Source organism: Sciurus carolinensis, chromosome 1, assembly GCF_902686445.1.
Source record: "Sciurus carolinensis chromosome 1, mSciCar1.2, whole genome shotgun sequence".
Lineage (NCBI taxonomy): Eukaryota > Metazoa > Chordata > Mammalia > Rodentia > Sciuridae > Sciurus > Sciurus carolinensis.
The window spans coordinates 62,904,674-62,929,663 of record NC_062213.1 but is presented as its reverse complement, the minus strand read 5'-3'; the positions used below and the strand labels follow the sequence as shown (position 1 = coordinate 62,929,663).

The 24,990-nt window shown below is 38.2% G+C and overlaps 1 protein-coding gene across 1 annotated transcript in view; it reads left to right on the top strand.

Moving 5' to 3' along the window:
* Window positions 1-837: 837 nt before the first annotated feature.
* Kcnb2 (potassium voltage-gated channel subfamily B member 2) overlaps window positions 838-24,990 on the top strand; it is a 347,478-nt gene continuing 323,325 nt past the window's right edge. The window contains exon 1 of the mRNA XM_047518869.1: window positions 838-1,416. Within this exon, the coding sequence (XP_047374825.1) occupies window positions 838-1,416 (579 nt within the window). The remainder of the gene's footprint in view (window positions 1,417-24,990) is intronic.

Below are 24,990 nucleotides of genomic sequence, written 5' to 3'. Positions count from 1 at the left end.
GGAACCTGGCTCAGTGACCCATGCCTATAATCCCAGTGACTCAGGAGGCTGAGGCAGGAGGATCACAACCTCTAGGTCAGCCTCAGCAACACAGCAAGACCCCAAGCAACTTAGTGAGACCCTATCTCAAAAGAAATCTAAAAACACTTAAGATGTAGCTCAGTGGTAGAGCACCCTTGGGTTCAATCTCTAGTACTTAAAAAAAAAAAAAAAAAAAAAAAAAAAAAAAAAAAAAAAAAAAAAAACAAGAATAGTTAATTGTTTAGGAGACCAGATGGATAAGACCTGATGCTTATTTGGATGCAGTTGGATGGATCAGGATTTGTCCGAGTTTGAGCTTGAGTGACTGAGTATAGGACGGGTCATAAAAGATGCAAAACAAACTGGAACTGACTAGGCAGGTTGGAGGCATGATTGGTTTCACTATGTCTGTGGCTTATCTAGGAAGCTCCCACCAGCACATGTATATGTTAGTTTGCAGCTTGAGAAAGAGGCTCCTCTGGTAACACTTTTGGCAGTTGTCAACATGTAGGTCTATACAACCAAATACACACAGCCTCTTCTGTGCAGCACATCGTGTTATTTTCCTTTTTATGATATCCTAAAGCAAAGATTTCTATCTCCAAAAATACGCAGTCCGTCATCAGTAATATACCTCCTGGTTGTAGCAACAGAACGATGCCTCAGAATAGAAAGTGCCTGAGGAAAAATGCAAGTAACCAAATGGTTATCGCTCTCTTCCAGCTGTTGGTGGAAATGCCTGCCCCAGAGGGATGTTGCTTCCGCTGACCTCCTATTTTTAAAGGACCCTGGCTCTGTGGCTTTGTCCAGTTCAACATGGCAGAAAAGGCACCCCCTGGCTTAAACAGGAAGACTTCGAGGTCGACACTTTCTCTTCCTCCAGAACCTGTGGACATTATCCGGAGCAAAACGTGCTCGAGGAGAGTGAAGATCAACGTGGGGGGCCTCAACCACGAAGTCCTGTGGAGAACCTTGGACCGGCTGCCCAGGACGCGTTTGGGGAAGCTCCGCGACTGCAACACGCACGAGAGCCTCCTGGAGGTGTGCGACGACTATAACCTGAATGAGAACGAGTATTTCTTTGATCGACACCCTGGAGCTTTCACTTCCATTTTAAATTTCTACCGGACAGGGAAGCTGCACATGATGGAAGAAATGTGCGCGCTCTCCTTTGGCCAAGAGCTCGATTACTGGGGGATTGATGAGATCTACTTGGAGTCCTGCTGCCAAGCCAGGTATCATCAAAAGAAAGAACAGATGAACGAAGAACTGAGGCGAGAAGCAGAGACCATGCGCGAGCGAGAGGGAGAAGAATTTGATAATACATGCTGTCCTGAGAAAAGGAAGAAACTGTGGGACTTGCTGGAGAAGCCTAACTCATCCGTGGCTGCAAAGGTATGAAAATCATGATGTTGAGGGCCTGTGCAGTGGTCAGGAAAAGTGGTACCTACATCCCAGAGAGCGTAATTTTCTTCACCACTTTGGTAAGATAGAAGAAAATATGTCTATTCAGACAGTGAAAAATCCTTTCTAAAATATCATTTTAGTCAGAGATAGTCATTCTTCCTGTGTGATGCCGTGAAATGTTGCTACTCTTCCTAAATATCATTGTCCATAGGAACAGGCCTAGGCAACAGAGTATGGAAAAGCACTCTGGTTTTCCTGGTGTCCTATGGTGTTGGTGACTTGGAGCTGGGGAGGAACCTAGGCCCAGACCCATCAATCATAGAATCTTGCAGAAGACCTGGACCTAGGTTTCACTTTGAAAAAGGGAAGGTGCTGTTGTTGGAAGTAGAGCAGGTGTCTTCTGGCCTGGTTCTCTTGGGGTTCAGGGAAAGAGAGGAAAAGCATGTCCTTCTGTGGCCCAGAGGGCTGAGGACCCCCGCCCCAGGAGGGGACTGTCTTATGAAGCTCTATAAACAATGAATCAATGTTCAGAATGCATCCATCTACTGTTCCTTGTGAGGTCTGCTCTAACAATGGTGTTTCTGACTATTGGTGCGTAGTATTTTTATGATTGAGTTACTACTGTATCTTAGACTTCTTAAAATGTTTGCTTCAAATGAAGGTAAATTTCTTATTTTCCACTGTGCCTACGTAAATCCAAATCTCAGAGTAAAATTTTAGTTACAGATTTCAGGCTTTAATGAACTGCATGATTCAGTTAATCTAATTTTATCTAGAGCTTCGAGGGCTAGTACAAACTGATTTTCATCCCATATATTTAGTTCTGTATTGCAGTATGAATGATAAGTAAAAAGTAAGAAGAGTCATCTTTAGCTGCAGGATCCTAGTATCAATGTGCACAATAGATGAAATGGAGTATGGAATGGAGAAGGGAAGAGTGTATCATTGTATGAATTCTCTTGATTACTTACAGTTTTTTTAGATATTCTCACTCTCATAAACAGTAATGTTTACAGAAATATAATAGACCATCTGAGCTTTCAGATCTGAAATTAAGATTCTGAAAGATAATCTACAACATAAATAATATAAATAATCAGCGAATGCAGATGATCATAAAACTGCTTCTTGGGTTGTTTGATATGTCTGTTTTTGTATCAGATTGAATTCTAAAAGCATTTTACTTTCTGGTCAGAACGTGCACCCAAATTAAATAAAAGCTCTCTCTCATGTACATAATGAAGAAATGTATATTGTAGCAAAGGGAAGATTTCAAATAGGTTTTTTTTGTAGTTATGAATCCTTTGTTTACTTTTGTTTTACCTGTATGAAAGAAATAGATGTACCACATTTGTGGATTTTAAGTTGGGAAAAGCTATTGCTTTTTCTATGCCAAGTGTTCAGTTACATATTTGGGTCACTACTAAAAATATGGAGTGTATTTTGAAAGTGAATGAGATAGACTGTAGATTTAAGTGAGTATTGTGGGTGTTAATTTAACTTTTTCAAGACTTTCGGCAACTAAGGAATAAATAATTGTTCCATCAGAAGTTCTAGAAGGATTTAGCTAACTATATAAAAATGAGCAAACTAAAGCAAAGAAAAATTGAAATGTTAATGTGATTTATTTGTTCATAACATGATTAACTTACATCTAAAGTTAGACACTGTTACAGAAAAATGTTTCAATGCTTCTGTATTTTTCCTGAAGAAGTTTTAGTAAGTTTGGAATAGGGTCAATAACCTGATTTCCCAGATACAGGTGTACATTTAATCCCCAAATTGTGAAAGAAGAAGCCATCCCTTGATCTCTAAGAAGGCAATGTTGATAATGACCTTTAGAATATGCCATTAGGTACTGTATGCGTCAGACTATTTAAATTTGCTTCAAATATGTATGTATGCACAGAGAAGATATCTGCCTGCACACTCAACTCAGTAACTAACAACACTGCTTTTGAAAATTTTATGTAGTTACAAATGGTAAATTTGTTTCCACATCTTAAAGGAAACCAAGTGAACCTTTGCTACATTAACATAGATTCTTTACTAAATTTTCATTTTCATAAATGATTTATATTTGTTTATTTCAGTGTCTACATTTTCCTCTCTGATTGGCTGAGGAAAAACCATGGAATTTATTTACATTGGAATTATATAGTATAGTGAAAATATTGCTCATCTGTCCAAGGTTTAAAGCCTTTTAAAATTAGCTCTATATGATGTGTTGTATAAACTGGTACCTTTTCCTGCATGCTTCTTGAGTCATATAAATTGCTATTTTTCTTGGTGAGGGGAATGCTAATGTGGGTATGTGAGAACAGTATTTTCATAATTTAAGAACAAGTAGTTTTATTATGGCTGCAGTAAGATGATATTTTGGCCCTCATGATGTGCCTTATATTATGGGTGCCTCGGGCTCTTCTTACATGCCTGAAGCTCCATTGTAGGGATGCTCGAATTCTCTGTGTTCTTCCTTACCAGTTTAGGAGGTAAGATATCTTTGGGGGAGAGTATCTGTGTATGTTGCCCTCTCAATTGTTGCTTATTTAGTTTGATCATTCAGTTGAACATTTGCTCCACATGTGCTAATCTCATTAAATTAGACCTTGGATAGCACTCTTTGTCCTTAGAACTAAAACAAAAACAAAAACATAAACAGTCTCTTATCTTAAACAGGAATTTCATAGTGTTGAGAATATTTGTTTTTGTCTTGGCCTTTCAATATTTTTAAAATTTACCTATAATATTTCTATAATGAAATTAAAGTTATAAGATTATTTGACAGTCCTTGGTAGAGAAAGAAAAACTTGGCCTTTTCTAGCACATGTTTTACAATAGTCTAAAAATCTCTGCTATAGATATTTAATAACCAATTAAGTTATAATTGTTCAGCTTTTGCTATGTGCATATGCTATGATATACAAAATTATTGCAAGTCCTATTGACGTGTCATGCTCTATCTTTAGATACAACCCTGACAATTACAATTTGGCTCTTAGAAAATAGCTCCCTGGTGTAACATAAGGAGCTACTTCTATTAATTAAATTTTCCATTATATTAATGACTCAAAAAAGCCAGAACAAGGCTTAAGAATGTAGAGTATTTGAAATGTCTGTGTTTAATAAATTAACATTTGTGTACGTACACAGAAGACCTTGAAATATAATTGTACTTTTCACAGTATATGATGTGACTAGTAGAAATGGTTATTTCTTAGTTCCAAGGGGGTCATATAACCTGATGATGGGACAAAAGTTTATATGTACAAGATGGATTTTGTCTTCTTTTAGTCCTGGCAGTGTGTCATGGGGACTGTGTTTAACCTCATGTAGAGATAATGTACAGAGTTTAAATTTGAGGTTGTAAGTGTGTGGTCCAGCCACATGCACTTGGAGAGTAGCTGGAACAACATAATGTGGGATTGCTGGCTCTGATATCCTTCTACAAGAACGTGCAAGGTCAGAGAATGGGCTTAACTGACTGCCAGTTTCCTGGGTAGTGACTTGGAATTAGACTTGATCCTGTACCTCTTCCAGACTAGGGCAATTTAGTCAGTCTCTGGATTGGAAACATTTTTCTCTCTTTCCTTGGCATCTTCCCAAAGGAACTGCAGTAGCTATTCCCCTGTAAATATTACATGCCGTGACTTCAGGCTGAGAGGCCTTTGAAAGCCTTGAAGGGAAGTGGGTCCTGTGGCATGCAGTATTCTCAGGCTTGGGATGAAAGGACAGTCAGCAAGTAGCACTGCCCACCTGAGATCTGAAAGAGTCCAGACTCACCATGCCACACAGGACCCTCACTCTGGGTACCTGAAGATGGTCAAGAGCTAAAAAATAAGCCAGGTTTCTGGCAAACCCACAGGGGCGTGCTGAGCCTCTAAGTGGACGGGCGTGCAGGACAGTGTCCGGCAGCAAACAGCTGACCTTGGGGCGCAGGTGGGAACACTAGACTTTGCAGCCTTATCTGATTAGAACAATAAAAGGCAAAATCTGCAGAAATATATATATTTCTGTTCATTGGAACCAGACAGTAAGAGCCACCGGCAGTTTCCCTGGGCAGGATACAGGGCCAGGTCAGGGGAACTGTGTATTGTCACCTTTCAGCTCCTCCATTTCCTCATTTATCCTCAGCCACCACTTCCTCTTATGTTTTCCTCCTCCTTTTCTTCCTCCTTGTCTTTCAACTCCTTTTCCACCTCTCTCTTCCTCCTCTGCCTCCTTCTTCCTCTTTTTATAAATTTTCTTTTGCTTGCTTGTCTCTTCAGGAAATGCTTCTGTTCTGAATGGCTCCTCTTTCTCCTCTTCTCTATAGTACACCTCCCCTTTCTTCTTCTCCTTCTTGTCTTCCTTCTTCTTCTCCACCCTTCTCACCTGTGACCTCAGGAAATAACTTAAAGAAAGAGGTGAATGATTGACTAGAAAAATGTCTCTCAAGTTGTTTTCATTAATAGCCCCCTACAGAGTAAACTTAAGTTAAATTTAAATTCTCCCCAAGGAGGAAGGAGAAATGAAGTATTAAAGAATAAGAGGGAATAAGATCATGTCAGGTAGAGTGGGGCTAGAGAAATGCAGATGGTTGAAATATCTAAACTTTTCATCTCTCCCCTCTAGAACCAATTGTCTCTCTTTGGTGGGTATTATTGCTTCTGTTGGAATTGCTTGGATTAGGGAGAAGTAGGTGACCATGTGTCCTGCCTCTGGCTTATCCCCTCCACCCAGTCACATGACCTGGCATTGTGAAGCATGACGCCTAGTGCATACTTGGGAAGGGTCAGGGAGACCTTAGTTATCCTTGGGTCAAGGTGGGACCTGTTGGTGACAGATGGATGGAGTCCCTGCCTGGAGAGTCAGGGGTCCAAGTTACAAATTCCTACTGTTGGGTTGCCCTACTGATGATAACTCTGTGAGAATAACATTCCTTCCAACTTAATTAGAGTATGGTCTTTTCAAGTCATGACAATAGTAAGGAGAAAATAAGTAAAAATGAAATAAAAACTCCTGTGAGCTCATCAAGGGGAAAGAATGCATAACATTCTCATTCTTTTTATAGTGTTTGGATCAATTATTCTAATGCTTTTGAGTGGAAAAAAAAAAGTAAGTAAGAAAGAAAGATATTGGAACAAAACCATAAATGATTTTCTTTTAGTTCAAGAACAGAACTTTTACATTGCTGTGCTTGTGGGTATACAGACGATCTAGTTATACGACTCTCTCTTTAGCTTTCTGATGCCTTCCTTTATTATTAAAAAAAAAAAAAACAATGGCCATTAAAACCACAAATGATCAGAAATATGCATTGGTGTGGTGTGAGCACACCCAGTAATCTGTCTACATCAAGGCATTTCTGCATATTGGGAGATCTCTAGTTCTTATCTAGGATTGGCAGTGGGCTAATTAGCATGTCAGTCACTCAGTTTTGGTATTGATTATTTGAGGGTTTCCTTTCTTCTCCTTTTCTTTCTACATCCAAGCTGTACAGATTAAGCTGTTTGTGTGTTTCCAGTAACACGGTGCAGGAGTTCAGAAGTGCTAACAGAAGATGGTGTTTAAAAGAACTCGATGTTATTCCTAAGTGTTTTTTTATTTTTATTGTATTTTAAATAAAATTGTTGTCTTCAAAGAACTGGATTAGTCTTTGGAGGTTGAGCTTGGAGATTTGTTTTTGCCTGTTTAAAAATATATCATCCATGCAGATGGAGAGGTCAAGAACATGGAAAAAATTAGGCATTACACAACAATAAAATAGATGAGAAAAAACAATGGAGAGTTTTGATTCAAATGTCTGAAGTATTCCATTCTTTTTAGTGGTCCTGTTTGTAGATCATGCTTCTCTGATTTTCTGGAAAGGCCGCCTGGGAAAGGCACCACTCTGCTCACTTGGTCACTTCTGATCAGTATGAGAAGGACAAGAAGGCAGGAGGAAGGCCATAGAAAACTCACAACCCAAGTCCCTTAACCAGTGTGCTTTACCAAGACATAAGGCTTAGTGCTGGCTTTTGTCTCAGTCTAATTATTGATAGCATCTCTTTTCACTCATTGAGTGTCTCAGTGTGCACAATAAACTGCACTATCATTGTGTATGTGAATATACATATATTTTTTTCTTTTTATGTTTTTTTTTTTTCCATTGCTGGGAATTGAAGTGAGGGCCTTGTACATTCTAGACAGGCACTCTGCCACAGAATTACTATCCCCCATCCCTGAATATCCTAAAAAAAAAAAAGAAAGAAAGAAACATTCAAAAATTATGCTCTTTTCATTTCTTCTTTGTTTCTTTTGGATGCATCTGAAGAGAGCCAGTATTAATTTTCAACAGTTTTTCCATCTCTTTTGAAAAGTCATTGGTTTCCAGTAATATTAAGAAAAGGCATTCAGATTTCTTTCAGACCTGATTTTTAAGCCTCAGTAAGTAATTATCATTTTCAAAGCAAAGAAAAAAAAATTTGAGGAGTTCTTTCTACATTACTTAATGTTATCAGAAACCAGACTACATTGGCAGAATTTAAATATTCTGGCTTTGAAAATCCAAGTACACTGCTTTGGTTAATAACAGATTTGTTTTCTTTATTTCAAGTGAGAGACTTTCTAAAATGAATGATCTGCTATTTTAGGTAAGCATAACTATTATGAAGGAATGGTCATAATATTTAGCACTCTTCACACTGGAAAACTCTAGAAGGGTTTGAATAATGTTTTCCATTAAGTGTTCTTATCTGAGCTTTATCTCCCATTCAAAAGGGAAGAATAACAACCAATACTTTGTAAATGCTAAAAACTCATAAGAAAATTCCCATGGTGCCTGTGCCTTGACCTCAGGTAACTTCTCCATATTGTTTACTTTTTAAGCCTTCATGTTTTCTAGTGGAAGTTCATCCAGTAGTGGATTGAAATCGCTTCAGTTTTTCTAGGAGATTTAGCCATTGTCCCAGCATCCATGTTTATTTATGTTGCTACTATTTAGCATTTTCCCCCAGAATGTTAGAGAAAATTCAGTTTGTCCTTTTAAAGGATTGATATATTAATATACATGATGGAATTGATATATCAGTAGTCACACTTGATTAGCATTGTTATATTGCATAGTATAGTAGTTAATTATACTGGAACTAAACATGGAAAGATACTATTGTGAACGTCATTGATATTTCTCCTCTGGTTGCTTTTATATTTTACAGAATCATTTGGCATATAGCATGAAATAAAATAATCTTCCCAGAGAACCTGTTAAGATTATTTGTTATAGATTATTGAATTCATTTTTATCAAATATTACATATTTCATATAAATATTGAATGTTTTAATTTTGAGTGTTAAATATTACATAAATTGAATTATTAAGAATAAAAATCTTTGGACCCCCTATTTATTTTAATTCTTAAAAATAATTAATCATTTTTTTATTTAAAAAATTCTTAAATATTTATTTTCAATTCCAGCTGGTTCCACAGAAGAGGCAACCTGCTAAAAACACATACACAAATTATTCAAATAAACTAGCAAAAAAAAATCCAAAACAAAAAATAAACTAAAAGAAATATTTTAAAAATTGTCACGGTAACACTAGGGGGTACACCATTTTCTATAAAATACATTAAATAATTTTAATTAAAAATTACAATGACAGTCTTATAATTTTAAAACAAAGTAGGAAATTCATTAAAGTCTTTATGTTCATAATTAGGAAATCTTGACCCTATTGAACATTATTAACTGACCCAAAATAGAAGTCACTTTTAACATAGAGACTCTGTCTGTATATGCATTTGAATTGCCCATTTTGATAAAGGAATATGTTTTCAAAATAATTAACAAAGTTGATTCTGAGTTACTCAAACAAAAATCCCACTTTGATCAAAATGTGCTAAATATAAAAAGTGGCTGTTAAAGTATAATTCATAAAGTAACCATAGATTAAAATAGATTTTTTATATATCTATTTAGCATTGATGATTTTATCGTGTTAGAGAATAACCCTAGAGTTCCATGACATTCAATAATCTGTAATGTACTGAGGCATAAGTCTGAATTATGTATAATGTAAACTTGTTCTGTTTAGCTAATGACTTTGATAGTGAGTGAGTTTAGCTGGCCACCCAGCACTGTCAACTTAACCCAATTTTTTTTTTCTCCTCGTTGTTGCATATACTAACTGTCCTTAACTATTACTGAATTTAATAAGGGAGATTATATAGAATCATAGAGATTTATAAAGCTTTTATGATATCCCTCATTAAGAATATCCTATCTAGGTATTCTAAAAGGTGATAGGAGCTTTTAAAGGTACATTCGACCTGGAAATTATTCTTGCTCACCAATATCCCAGATTAAAACCTTTCCTGTGGAACAGAGATGGATAAAGGTGTTCCCAGGCAGGATAGCAAGCATGTTCCATATAGCACAGGGACATTGGAGGCAAGGTGCACTTCCTATCAGCAACGTTTACCCCTGCCCTGTCTTCTTCTTTGCCATTATCTCTTGGACTATAGTTGATGATGACTTCATAGTTCATAGTGAATTTAACAGACTTGAAGAGACTGAGTCTCCTCCATATTTCTATACCAATCTTAACCCAGGCATAACCAAAGAGAAGAGAAGTACAGTAACTGGCACAGAGCTAGGTAATGGAAAAGTGAAGAGGAAAATATTTGCTTTCATCTCTGTGAAGCTTTTCCAGGAGGCACTAAAAGCTGACATCAGAACTACACCAGACTTTGCACCTATATATATATTTATTTTATTTTTGACTGTGTCTGGATCTAAGTTTGAGTTAGCTAATGCATAAAATGAATGGAGTGTTTTCCTCTTAAGTCACCCCTTTAATGTCTTTATCAAGCCTTAGGTAAAGGAACTTGTCTGAATATTACTAAGGATAGATACCTTACATAGAGAGATCCAGCTGATGTTTGCAGTCATCACATATCAGCTGTTTCTGTGTTGATGGTGGGAAAACCAGGTGGCAGCAGCTCTTATTGAGTGTCACCTGAAATAAGTCTTTGTGTGTTTTGTGTGTGTGTGTGTGTGTGTGTGTGTGTGTATGAGAGAGGAGATACACATCACTCATACACAATGCCACCTCTCTGTTAGAACATGTTATGTCATAAACAACACACCAGCAGAAAAAGGCAGTGAACGTCCAGATATGTAGTAGTTTAGAGTAAGTGCAACTTTATCCTCCAATTAAGAGTCAGCCCATTCAGAATATAAACTTTTGTGATAATCTGAGCAGGCATGAAAATCCTTGGGAAGTGCTCTAAAGGTCCAAGAAGAGAAAGAAGTATTTTCCTTAGCATCTTAGGATTTTGTTTCAGTATGCTAGAGGTCATTGCCACTCAGGATATCACGATTTAACCATCTCTCATTGAGTCACTCCTGACGCAACCACAAGTGTTAAATGCCACTTTAAATAGATGCCTCAAGCCTACGCCACAGCAGTGCCAAGGGCAGCCAAGTAATCCCAGCACAGATCTAGGTGGGTTGTTTGTATGCAGTCTCCTTCATTATAGGCAACGTCGGGATATTTGGACGTGAGAGAAAGAACTCCTGGCCTTGGAGTCATTGAGCTTTAATCAATATAAATCCTAGAGTACTATTTTAGATTTGAACTGCAGATGTCTTATCTGCTGACATCCAAATGAAGTCCTCAACCAAGTGGATTATTCTAACGCTGATTTTTTTTAATATTCAATTTTTAGTTTACATTTTAGAGTTAACTAAACATTTTCTGTCTCTGGCAACAAATTTTGGATAGGATTGTCTAACTTTTCTACATCGATGTCAGAGCATATAGTTTCAACCAGAATTTGGTTGAACTGAAAAATGAGTTACTATATATGACATATAGCAGTAGATTTCTGCTATGATGAATTAGGTGTGTTTCATTCACACAGTGGAAATTTTCACTTTGGGAAGCCAGCAGAAGCTCTGCATAATATCCTTGAGGTGAGCATCCTGTTCCCTATCACTAACGTTTTTCTTTTAGAGGTAGAAAAACATTGGTAGGCAATCTTGTTTTTTTAAAAAGTGATAATTTGCTATACTACAGATGGAATGAACTATATATGCAATTGAAGAAAATATGGAATAGTAGGCTAGATCTAGGATGACATGAATTTGCCATTTCATTTTTGCTGCATAAAAAAGCTTGTACATTTTATTATATTTCTTAAATGAATTCTGCAGGTGTGAAAATTATTGTATTATATAAGTAAAGTAATTGCATTATGAGTAATATTAAAATTCAAAGCAAAAATCTGGTTTAAGCACTCACTTTATTTTTCCATCTCTGGCTCATGAGCCATTATAAATATTTTAAATCTAATAGGACATTTACAAAGTGTTAATCATACACGCTTTTTTTCTTTTCTAAAGTTTTATGTACAGGTGAGCATGAGGTAACTTAAAGGGTAGTAGACTGTTTCATATTTTAACACTATACCAGGTAGATTTATATGCTTAGAAAAGGAATATTCTATTATAGTTGAAAGAACTGTGTTGGAGTATGGATTTACTTGTCTTTGTTGGGTTGTTTGAAAGATGCTGAGGCCTTGATGAGCTTTTCTCTTCTACTGCATTTTGATGTATATCTAAAAAGAAATAAGCCTGAAGACGGGACCGTAGATCTCTTCCTTTTACTGGCCATTCTGACCTTCTGGGATGGAGTGGCCTCTTGGGTGTGCTTTTCAGCACAGGAGAGGTTGTCCAAGGCACTATATTGCCACCAGTGAGTACTTGAAAAATAGCTGTCTTTTTCATTGCCACTCAGCCCAAATAAGGAGATGTCTTTATTGTTTTCTTCAAACTTTTATTTTCTTTGTGCCTTCAGAAGTTCTACTCATCCTCAGCTCTGCTTTTCCTTCTTGCTTCTCAACTCCTTCCCTGTGCCTGCCTTTCTAGAGAAATGCAAAAGAAAACCCCAATACCCTGACCACTCCATGTGTAGCCCCACCGAGCGGAACCTCCCAAGAACCCTCTTTACTGGGGACTATTTGATGGTACTTTATTGAACACCCATAGATTCTCCATTTAATTTCTTTGGCTCCAGTTGGATTTTGTATTTATGTTCAGCCTGTTCCTAAATCTTTTGGTGAGCTGATATTTAGTTAAATCTCAATGAAATGGTGTACAAGTGGAGATTCTGAATTAGAAAAGCGAGAAAACCCTCTCAAATCCAGATTTCATTTTGTCTTGAACCGGTAAAGCAGACATGTTTTTCTTTATCCTAAAGCATCAGAGACTGAGACAAGGTATACTTTACTCTCCTGAACTCTGAAATCTGTATCTCAATAGCCCTCTTCCTCTTCCTTTGGTAGAAGCAGATTCTTCACCTACACTTTGCCCTCCCCTTCATCTGTGAACTCCCTGTGCCCAGTAAACTGGGTTTACTTTCTATTCCAGCATTCTCCCAAGAGACTTCTGTTTTGAGCAGAAACTTAACTCTGGGGGATGAGACTGTGGTTAGTTGGTACCTGATATAGTAACAGATGCTTTTCACAAAGGCGTATTAGCTTCTGTTTTTAGCGTCTGCTGTGAGGTACAGACAGAGCTTCCTGATGCTCAAGAGTGTTCTTGCAGCCCTTACTCTGTCTTCTAACTTAGGCCAGTTCCTGGCTAACAGTACTGCTTGCCTCACAATCTGGGGACAGTGGACCTTGTTCTCTGCAATCCAGGGTCAGGAAGTGAAGACCACCTTCTCTTGTTCCCTCAATAATCAGTACAATCTTCCTGAAAGAACAGGAGGGAAGAGAAGGAACTGATGCTGAGCATGTACTATGTGCCATGCACAGAACTTAGAAGTTTCCTTGTTGACTCTTGACAGTAGGAGTGAGCGAACATTTCCTATAAAGAGCCAGAGAGTCAGTATTTTTGGCTTTGTAGGCCATAAAGTCTCTGATGCAGCTTTTCAACTCTGCCCATATTGTGAGAAAGCAACCACAGGTCAAAGGCAAACAAATAGGCATAGTGGGTTCCAGTAAATCTTGACAAACGGGATGGGTTTGATCCTGGGCCATATTTGCCAACTACTACTTGATGTCGTACTGTGAGAAGACATCACTAATTCCATTAGACAGATTAAAGAGCTGACACTTGGAAATATCAAATTCAGATCAGGTAACCAGCACTAAGTGGCATACCAGCATTTGTCTTCCGCCTACCCCAAGTCTGGCTTTCCCTCAGTGCTTCTTCCTGACCAGAGGTGTCTCTCATTCTTTTTCTCATCATTGTCTGATATTCCTGTCACTCCCTGATTTTCACTGAGGACGTGATTCATGACTTAAAATCATCTTACCCCTTTGCTACCCTGCAGGACAACCTCCAGCCATAAATTCCACTCTAATGCTCCACATATAGAACTCTGTTAGTGCATGGCCGAAGCTACTGTACCTCTGGAATATTGAACTCTGATTACAACCACTGAGTCCTCCATGTCTCACCAAATCTGTCCTTAGCCCCTGCTGCAGGCTCTTTAGTCTCTCCTTGTCCCATTCATTTTCTGTGCAGCTGGGAACACTGGAAACACTCCTGTGGTTTAGGCTTTGATCATCTCACATTTGAGCTATTGCAATAAGTTAATAAGTGAACTTCGTCCTTCCATCCCTGACATTCTAACCCATTCTCCGTTTAGCCAACACAATTACCTTTATTAAAAGTTTCAGTGCATTGCAATTGTACAAAATAGTGGGGTTCATTTAGACATATTCATACATGCATGTAACCATTTTCTCCAGTACTACCCCTTCCCTGCCCCTCACTCTCCTGATTCTCTTTCTCTATTCTATCGGTCTTCCATGTGTTTATTTACTTATGCATTATAGTTATATATTAAATTGGAATGCACTGTGATATATGCATATATGCACACAGCATCATTGGTTAACTTTATTCCCCAGTGCTTCTCCCTCTCTTCTCCTTTGCCTTCCCTCCTTCCTCACCCTTGGTTCCCTGCTTCTACTCTCTTGCTTCTGTTTTAAACATGTCACTGATGGGTCACTCCTGAACTAAAAGCCTCAGTGATTGCCCATTGTGTTCAGTCTAGTTCAGACTCTTGAGCATTGCATTTAAGAACCCTGCCACCTTTATATCCAGCCACTGCCTTGCTGCTCCTCAAACACAATGTTCCAGTTGTCTCGGACTGCCAACCACTCCTGAAGACTGGGCTCTAGTCTAGACAGTTGTTCGCTGCACTCCACAAACAGTACTGTCACATGGTGACATCCTTGCAGGTTTTCTCTAATTTGCACAAGGGTGCCTGTATAATAACCACAGGCACACCTGCACACACCTGGCACATTCACTCCTCTGTGGCCACCATTGCTTCCTTGACCTGGAATACTTATTACCACTTTCCTTGTTCTTTATTCCTCAGCTCATATGTCCCTCTTCTCTGCTGTCTGCCCGTCTCTGCTATCTGCCTGACTCACCCCTGTTTTCCCCTCACTCACTCTCTCTTCCTCGTTGTAACCCAGAGAGTCCATCTCTGCTGTTCATTTCCTCAACTTGTGGCACTTGAAGGAACAGACCACCTCTCTTATCTTCAGTTCTTGATACCTAGTATAGTTCCTGACACAGAGAAAATACTCACTTCCTGCCACTGAATGGCACTGAAGGGCAGAAATAGCTAGACTACGTGTTTCATATATTTCTACTTCTTTGTGAAGATTAAACCACATAGATAGAAGTTGACTGTCTAAACCGAATGATTGGGCCTGAGTATTTCTGGGTTTCTTTTTGACAGCTTAAGAAAGGTGGCTATCTTATCAGTTTTAAATGACTTTATGTTTTTTAAAATAGACTTAGAGCTGCAGATGTGAGTTTTATATTTTCACATTGTATAAACTCTCCATCTAGAATAGCAGTGTAGGCTGCTCTGTATGCCAGAGCGTATGCAGAGCAAGGAATCAGGTGCTGCTGGAAGGCAGGCTCACAGATGCTTAACTTGCTATGGTTGCTCATTTTGTCATATGAACCATGGATTCTGGGAATGCTTGTCATTGGCAAAAAGTAGCCTTTGGGTAGGTGGCAGGAGAGCTCCGTCTGACTTCAGGAAAGGGATTAGGAGGGCAGCCCTTCCATGCCCTTAGAGAATGGGTTGATTGTTTCTCTATATTCAGCCATCTATCCTTTGGAGGACCATGGGCTTGTGAAGCAGATGCACCGTGCACCAGGTGCTACTTTGAGTATAGTGAGAGAACATTCATGTACTCAAGTCACTTGCAGCAGTATATGACTTACACTTAGGCAGCAAGGGGCAGTGAAAGCCTACTGAGTTGCTCCCGTAAGGCTCAGGAAAGCTGCCCAGGGTGCATACAGTCTTGTCTGCATGGTCCCCACTTGCACTGCTGCTGAGGGACCTTGAGCCCTGGGTTACATATCTGGGGGATAAGTAACTCACCAGGAAGGACTTCATGTTTTCAGGGGGCTCTGGAACAGTCTATCTTGGAATGTTATCTTCCCAGAACACTCCATGGTTGTTGTAGAAAACCACAAGTGAAAAAGATGGAGTCTGGGTGGTCCAGGGCCACCTGAGAACTGTCCTGCCAGGTTACAGCATTACTCAGACAAAGTCACAGGTTCAGTAAATCTAGGACTTGAAACAAGACCAAAATGGTGACTCTTTGTGGAGATTCGAAGAGAGTGTGAAAAAGTAAATTCATAATGGCATAATGTGAAAAAGGAAGATCAGGAATCCTTATTTTTACTAAAGAAGGTAGAAGAAATCATAATGTTATCATTTTGAGGGAACTTTAATTGCAAACCAAAAATTTTTTCTGGACATATGTACATTGAGTTTTTATAGAAATTAAAAATTTTTATATAAAAAATGTTATCAGCATGCCACATAGTCATCAAGTTTGTTCAAATATTATTCTGATATTTCAGGTAGTGTTTTGGGGATTTTTATTTATTCTAATTAGTTATACATGATAGTAGAATTCATTTTGACACATCTTAAATGAATGGAGTATAACTTTGCATTCTTCTGATTATATATGATGTAGAATTACACTGGTAGTGTAATCATATACACACATAGGGTAATCATGCCCAATTCATTATATTATCTTTTCTACCCCCAAACCCCCTTCCCTCTCTTCATTCTCCTCTGTCTAATTTGAAGGACCTCTATTCTTCCCTAGTCCTCCCCCTTATTGTGGATTAGCATCTGCATATCAGAGAAAACATTTGGCCTTTGGTTCTTTGGGATTGACTTATTTCACTGAGCATGATATACTCCAGTTCCATCCATTCACTGGCAAATGCCATAATTTCATTCTTTAAGGCTAAGTAATATTCCATTGTGTATATATACCACAATTTCTTTATCCCTTCATCTGTTGAAGGGCATCTAGGTTGGTTCCATAGTTTAGCTATTGTGAGTTGAGCTGCTATAAACATTGATGTGGCTGCGTCACTATAGTATGCTGATTTTAAGTCCTTTGGGTATAAACCGAGGAGTGAAATAGCTGTATCAAATGGTGGTTCTATTCCAAGTTTTCTGAAGAATCTCCATACTGTTTTCCAGAGGAGTTGCACCGATTAGCATTGCCACCAGCAATGTATGAGTGTACCTTTTTCCCCACATCCTCACCAACACTTATTGATGCTTGTATTTTTGAAAATTACCATTCTGACTATAGTGAGATGGACACTCAGTGTGATGGACTCTCAGTGTAGTTTTGATTTGCATTTCTCTAATTGCTAGAGATGCTAAACATTTTTTTTCATATATTAGTTCATCAATTGTATTTCTTCTTCTGTGAACTGTCTCTTCAGTTTGTTAGCCTGTTTATGAAATTTTTCAAAATAGTTTTGCCTTAGGCAGTGTCTTAAAACTCCCAGTCACTTAGGAGGTGATTTTGACTTTTGTTTCAGTTTTATAATTCATAAAATATTATTTAAAGGATTATTTTACATATTAGAAATCTTTAAACCTTAAGCATGTCTTGTAAGAATTTTAATTAGATAATTGCTAAGAATAAAACTGTTTTCATTCTTAAATCTTTTGACACTATCAAATATATTTTTGAGTTTTTAGTAACATCTTTATAATTTAAGCCTTTCAAAATTCTTTTTAATAGGGAGACAAAAGGTGAACTGTCAAGCTATAAGTATGTTTCCAGTTCTGCTGTTAATTATTTACGCAATGACCAGAAGAAAAGAAATCTTTGAAGACATCACAGGATTTTATGGGGGACAGAATTGATAGTTATAAAATGACCAGAAAATGTTCCTTATACAAGCACAAATTTGAGTAGATGTCCATTTGAGTAGCTATCCCTTAACAGAAGGGATCTGATTATGTGAATTTGGGGGGGTGGCGGGAATACCGGGGATTGAACTCAGGGGCACTCAACCACTGAGTCACATCCCCAGCCCTATTTTTTGTATTTTATTTAGAGACAGGGTCTCACTGAGTTGCTTAGGGCCTCACTTTCGCTGAAGCTGTCTTCGAACTTGTGATCCTCTTGCCTCAGCCTCCAGATCCGCTGGGTGTGCAACCACATCCGGTTTGATTATGTGAATTTAACAGAGAAAGCTTTGTGAATGAGAGGGAGTCAAATAGGAAGAAGAGGGTAAGTTTGGAGAAGAGGGAGAAAGCACAAATAAAGGCAGAAGGAAAGGGATTACGGTACTAAGTGCATGCATGAACTTTAGGGAAATTGTCCGAGTAAGCAGTCAGGAGGACCGGGGAAGGGCGTGCACTCCCCTGACTTGAGCTGGCCTGGGAGTCTGCTTTCATGCAGGTGGGTGGGGCTTGGCTTCCTACGCGTCATTCTCTGGTGGCAAGTTGCAAGGGTTGGGGGCAGCAACGCAGTGGCGAGGGTACAGGCTCAGGGGTAAGACACGTTTGGAATGGTAAGCTGACTATTCTTCTTAACCAACGTGGTGACCTTGCTAAGCAGCTGAATAGTAAAAGGATATATAGCGACTATAATTATTGGGAGGATTAAATGAGCTAGTTAGCAGATTGCCTGGTATACGTGCATACTAGATTGTATTGTATTACCATGCTCAGAATAATCATTACAAAGAGAAAATTTTTCCATAAATATTTAATATTCTGTAGCGATTTGAGTAACTTTATTAGACTCTGAAGGACAACATCTGTGTATCAGTAATAAATTACTCTCATCTTATTTTAGAGCTAAATCCTTTAAGAGCAGCTAATTGAATTCATGTTTATTGACTCGTCCAGAGTCTCATGAAAATGATTCTTTGGATAAATGGAACCTGAAATACAAATTAAAATTTAAATCTTAGAGAGCACCCCCCTTTTTTTGTAAATGGATCCTATTAATGGAGAAAATAAAAAATGAACTGACCATTCCAAAGCTTGATTACAGTATTGCATTTGTATTCAGATGTTCTACTGATGGACACCATCATATTAATCTCTGATATTAACATAACTGCCCAGCTATAGTTGTGTTCTTGTTCACTTGCAATGCCTTTGCTTTGAGAGAGGGAGGTGATCAGTCTATCACTTTGCACTTACCAGTTGGGCTCTTTGGCTTGTTTTTCTTATCTAAGTATCTGTTAGTAAGGTGTGAAATTGAACACAGACCATTGACCTTCAAAAACCCTGACATTATGATGCATTAACAATAATATATTTTACTGCAAGCAATTATTTGGCTGAGGAAGAACTGGATTCAGTGTAAATGTAGTATCAGCCAAAAAAATTGTGCTGAACCTCAAAAGCTCAGAGTTTGCTCAAAAACACTATAATAACTAGGGAATAGTTAGAACACTAGAAAATGCCAGTTTTTATTTGATTATTTTTTCACAAAGAACTGCATTTTCTGAATTTAAAATTGAGATAGGTATTTGGCATAGCATTTGTTTCCTGATGTGAAAATTTATTTAAATAAAAACTCTCACATTCAAAATGTCAGGATTTTTATATAGATTAGCATTTAATAAATCATGTTCTCGATTAAAAGCTTGTATTGCCAGGTCTCATTTCCCCAAATTATTTAAAGCAGCTTACAGAGATGGGCAACATGACATGATAATAAATGACTGAATGGATTGTGGATAGAGATACATCGAATGGGTAAACAAGATGAAAAGGTAGGAGGCTAGGAAGACTAGACAGATCAAAGGGAACTAGAGATCATAAGGTAAAGGGAAAACTGGGGAGACTGGCATCTATAAATTCATGACACAAGTGCCTCCTATAATTGGAGGGAACAGAATAGATGTTGAACATTCTTAGTGCTGAAGTAAATAGAAAAACATAAACAAAAAATACAAAATTCCATAAAATCTGGATTTTTCAGGCACGACTGATGGTCCCTCCCTAAGTCAGGTCTTTTGGAAAGAAAGGGAATGTGTACAGTCAGCCCTTCAGATGACTGTTTATTTATTAAACAAATATCACTGAGCACCTGGTGCCGTTCTAGATCCTGGGACTATAGGCTAGAACAGAACTGACAAAAACCCCTCCTACCTCACTATGAAGGGAGGAGTAGATAGATCATAAAAGAAGTTGTGAAGTCAGGCCTCTGTCACTGTGTGTTCAGATCTGTGGATTCAATCAGCTGCTGATCAAAAATATTTGGAAAAAAATTTTCATGTGTACAGATGCATACAAACTTTTCTTTTTGCTGTTCCCACAACAATACAGTAAAACAACTATTTACATAGCATTTACCTCTTTTTGGGTATTATAAGTGATGTAGTGATGCCTTCAAGAATACAGGAAGATGTATATGCAAAGACTATGACTTTCTATATGAGACTTTTTATACAAACTTGAGCATCTGTGGATGTTGGTGTCTGCACAGGGTACTGGAGCCAGTCTCCTGAGGATACTCAGGAACAACTGTGTAATACAGTAAAAGACTTCAGTGTGGGGAAAATAAAGCAAGAAGAACAGGGAATGCCTGGTAGCTGGTAGTTCATAGGCTTCCCAGGGAGGGCTTTGCTGAAAAGGTTATATTTAAGCAAATTTCTGTTGAAATGAAGAAACCCTGTGGGTGTGGGTGGGAGAAGGTCCCAGGCATAGGTGGGAGCCTGTCTGGTGATTCTGTCCTTCGGGTAACATTTGGCAATGACAGAAGTTTTTGCTTCCCAACTTTGTGGCAGGGGATGCCACTGTCACCTGGTGTGTGGAGGTCAGGATGCTGCTAAAACATGGCATTGTGCACAGGAGAGCCCCACACAACAAAGAATTGCCTAGACCAAACTGTCAGTAGTACTGGTTGAGAAGGCCTGAGTGCAGTAAGGAGCATGACTAGGGGAGTGTGGGAGGAGACAAGCTCAGAGACCTCAAAGAACCAAGTCCCATAGGGCCTTGGAAGTCTTTACTGGGGCTTTTGCCGTTTTCCCTAAGAGATCATGGGAGCCACCAGCGTGGGCAGAGGTGATCAGATTCCCATTCTAACAGTCTGACTTCAGCTCCTGTGTTGAAAATAGATCTTCCCCAGGGGGAAGGATGAAGCTGGACACCACTGTAATAATTATGGAGCGGGACTGAATCAACATTAAATGATAAAACTACACAGGATGAATGAGCATATTGTTTTTTCAAGGAAAAACAATCCAGAATATTTACATTTTGTATTTTTCATCTTAAACTGGTGTCTATGGCCACAATGTCCTAGCTAACCCATTTTTTTTTACTTACGGGAAAATGTCATTTGCCTAAAATCAGATTTTAACAGTTATACCAATAGATTAATTCAAACAAACATAAAAACATTTCATAGATATAAAGCAGCTGAAGAATGCCAGCAGTAGTAGATTTCTCTCCAGCCATCCTTATAATTAGTTAACCTTGTTTAGTGCTTTCTTTAAAAAGAAGCATTTAGAAAAAAGTAAAATCAGGTTCAGGTTCAGACAAATCCAGATATCCTTTTTTAGGGGTGTCCAAAGAGAATTGTTTGAAAAAACTTAAAAATCAGAGAAGAAAAGTCCCCAAATGACAAATGCAGCAGAGAAAAACATGGCAGCAAACTCTAAAGTGGAGAGAATGCTGTGTACCTTTTCTTGGCTGTGGTCCCTGCTCAAGGCCTGTCCCCACCTTGGCTCCCCATGAAATCTACTAATTTGAATTAAATGGACATAGTCCTTCTCTTTGCTGTTGGAATATGTAATAAAAACATGTTTTCCTCTTACCTTTTTCTTCTTCCTTGACTATAAATAACTGTAATGACTTACAGGAAGGGCAAAAAATGTTTTAAAAAATCTAGACCAAGATTTAGTTAGTGATTTTATAAGCCACTCTCTGCCCCGTGCAGGAGCATGGACAGTCTCTCAGGAAAGCCACAACAGACATCACAAACATCGTTGCAATTGTGATTCACTGAGCAAGTACAATAGTTCTGTTTTTACTGTATGAAAAGGCATGGTTCTATACATTCATAATGTCTAAAACATAGAAAATACTTTGGTATTTGCTTTGTGGCAATATGCTATTGGCAAAATCTATCATCCGCAGCCCAGATTTGGAACTGTTGAGGATTTAAAAAACAAAACAGAAACTTTTCCCCTTTTTCCATCCCCATCTTTCTTGGCTCCCTGCTCCAGATTATTACAAGGAATTTAAGGTGCTTAGGAGGGGGCCTCTGAAGCCCTTACCCTTGAAAGTCGTGGCTCTGTACTCAGTCTGAAGTGACGTGCCCGTGCCCCCTTCTGGTGTCTTATGCTTGTCATTTCTCCTGTGGAGTCAATCCCTGTCTGGTGGAGTCTTGCCAAGGATTGAATATGCAAGTATGTCACCTGGCTTCACATAATACCTGGCATATTGTGAGCTCTAAATAAGGGGCTCTTTGCAATTGTGAGTATTAATTTCTGTCCTGGTCAAGTGGCAGAGTATAGACAAAAGATGCAGTCAGCTTTGTAAACAAATTCCAAGAAACATGGAGAAAAGATGCAAGTAATTCCCTAGGAATTATTCATAATTTATTCATTGATAAAGTTTTCCTTTAAGGCATCATATATTTATTTATCCATTTCTTCTGAACTGTATTTTCTGAGAATACATATTAATTTCCCCAGTTAAATCTGAAGCTCTATAAGGACTGAAACCTCTCTTTTATTTTTCTCTCCCCTTCTACTGTTCAGATCAAGTGTTACAGAGTGGTAGAAAGCATTAAGCACATGATTAGTAAGTGCTTAGGTTTTGACTGTTTTCTTTGGAGACAGAAGTTATCAATGGTGAAAAAAAATTTAAAAATCTATTAAGATTTTATATATGAACATTATGACAAAATACATATTATTATAGCACAGATCTACAAGATGTTTCTGATCAGGTTTGGAAAATACCTTATTTCAGCCAAATGATGGCAGCTGACATTTGTTTGATTTGTCATTTGGTATTTTTTTTAAATCTGTATATTCAAAAAAGAAAGGAAACTGGCAGGCTGGAAAGGGCATAGCATTTCTATCTACTCAGATCTTTTCAGAGAATTAATTGCTATTTCTTATGTTCTCTCTCACTCTAACTAGACTCTTATTAACCCACCAACATTCCTGAAAAGTGACATACTGATGTTTGTCCATGCGGAGGAGAAAAATGTCCACACCGCCAGATGCCTTAGGCTCACCAGAAGGAACTCCTACTTTGTTGTCCCCTGGTCCCTTACACTCTGCCTGCAGAAGAGGAAAACTTTTATAAAATGAGCTACTTAGACATATGCAGGATTTGTTATCAGTGTGGAAGCCATTACTGTTTTTCAGCTCCACTTTGAAAGATTGTCTCTGAAGAATGAAAAGGTTCCATTTAATAGTCCCTGTTTTATTGTTGAGATTTTAGAGGAAGTTCCAGGTGGTTGTTAAAATAACAGATTTCTCTGTTGTACACATGAGCTCTAAGATAACTGAACTAGTTCACTAGACAGTAAAATTCCCCCATTGAAATCGCCTTTGAAACAAACTTGTTGAACTTTTTTGTAATTCCTGTACTAAGTCGCAGAGGGAAAAAACAAACAACAAACAAACAAACAAAACAAAATAAAAACCTCTTAATAGAAAAAGAACTGAGCAAATTGAGGAGCATGATGATATGATAATGCAGAAGGATGAGATGACTGGGAGAGAGACAAGCATTAACTGTCTGCTGTAACACTCTCCACGTTATCTTGGCCACACACTAATCCTGTGAGTCAACTTTGTTCTGACTTTGGAGGATAAAAAACTAAAGCTCAGAGAGATTAAGTAGCAAAACTAGGGGCATTTCCAAACTTCACTTTCTGGTTTGAGTAAGTCCATCAACCATACTGTTCAGACAGTATAAATAATCCTTAAAGAAAAGAAGGCAAGCTGCTGTCAATAGAACAACCACATCACATTTATTAAAAGCCTCCTCAATTCCTAGGACTGGGGTCACTTCCAGCGGTCATTTATTCAAGTTTCTGTCAGGAAATACCACCCTTAAGTTCTGTAGGGTAGATATATCATTCTCTCAAAGGTTACTAGGTACTTCCCATCCTGGTATTAGCATCCATGAGTGCTTTATTATAGTATGATCTATAGGAAGCAAAGATGAGATCTTAATAACAAATCTTGATGCAGTACCCTCGAAAACACTCCATCAAAGCATGGTTGTTGCAGCATCTTACTTTCTTGATTGACATGATTTTTCATGCTGACAGTCCACATGGGGCAGATGGTCCAGTTCAAGACAAAGCTTCTTGAAGACAGGACTTGTATCTTTTAGCTTAGCACAATGACAATAGTGGTAGGTTCTCTGTGAATGGCGGCTCAGTGGAAGAGTGAATGAATTTTTTATGTTTAAATGTGCTTACATAGCATTTAGTGCAAACATTGAAAATGTAAACTCCATAAACCTTCATTTTTAAATCACTTTCTAGGTGTTAAAGTTGTTACAATGTCTTGATTATATGAAAAATAGGATCAAACATTCCTTTTCATTGGGCATGCATACATGGGCTAGAGCAAGTTATCTCTATTAAAGCAAATCATTGAAAATCCAGAAGAGTATGGATTTAAACATCTATCCACATTCAAAGAAAAGGGTTGGTGTTGTGCTCCATGTGTACTATTTTCATGGAACACATTCACTGAAAAGCCATTTTTTCTGATTTTTGGACTAGAACAGAACTGGTTCTAGAAGCATGGTTACATCTGAAGTGCTGTCTTCTATGGACATTTTCACAATGACACACTTTAGATTTAGTGATTTTTAAATTTCTAGGGTTTTTTTCCCATGTAAGATTCCTGAGACTTTTAGTTAATTTGTGTTAAATGACTTTTTTTTGTGGGGGAAGGTACTGGGGATTGAATTCAGGGTTACTCAAACACTGAGCCACATCCTCAGCCCTTTTTGTATTTTATTTAGAGACAGGGTCTCACTGAGTTGCTTAGCACCTCACTGTTGCCGAGGTTGGCTTTGAACTCGTGATCCTCTTGCATCAGCCTCCTGAGCTGCTGGGATTACAGCTATATGCCACTGAGGATTTAACCCAGGGGTGCTTTGCCCACTGAGCCCATTTTCAGCCCTTTTTTTTTTTAGTTTTTATTTAGAGACATGGTCATGCTGAGTTGTGTAGGGCCTCATTATATCACCATGTATATACTTGGATCCAGGA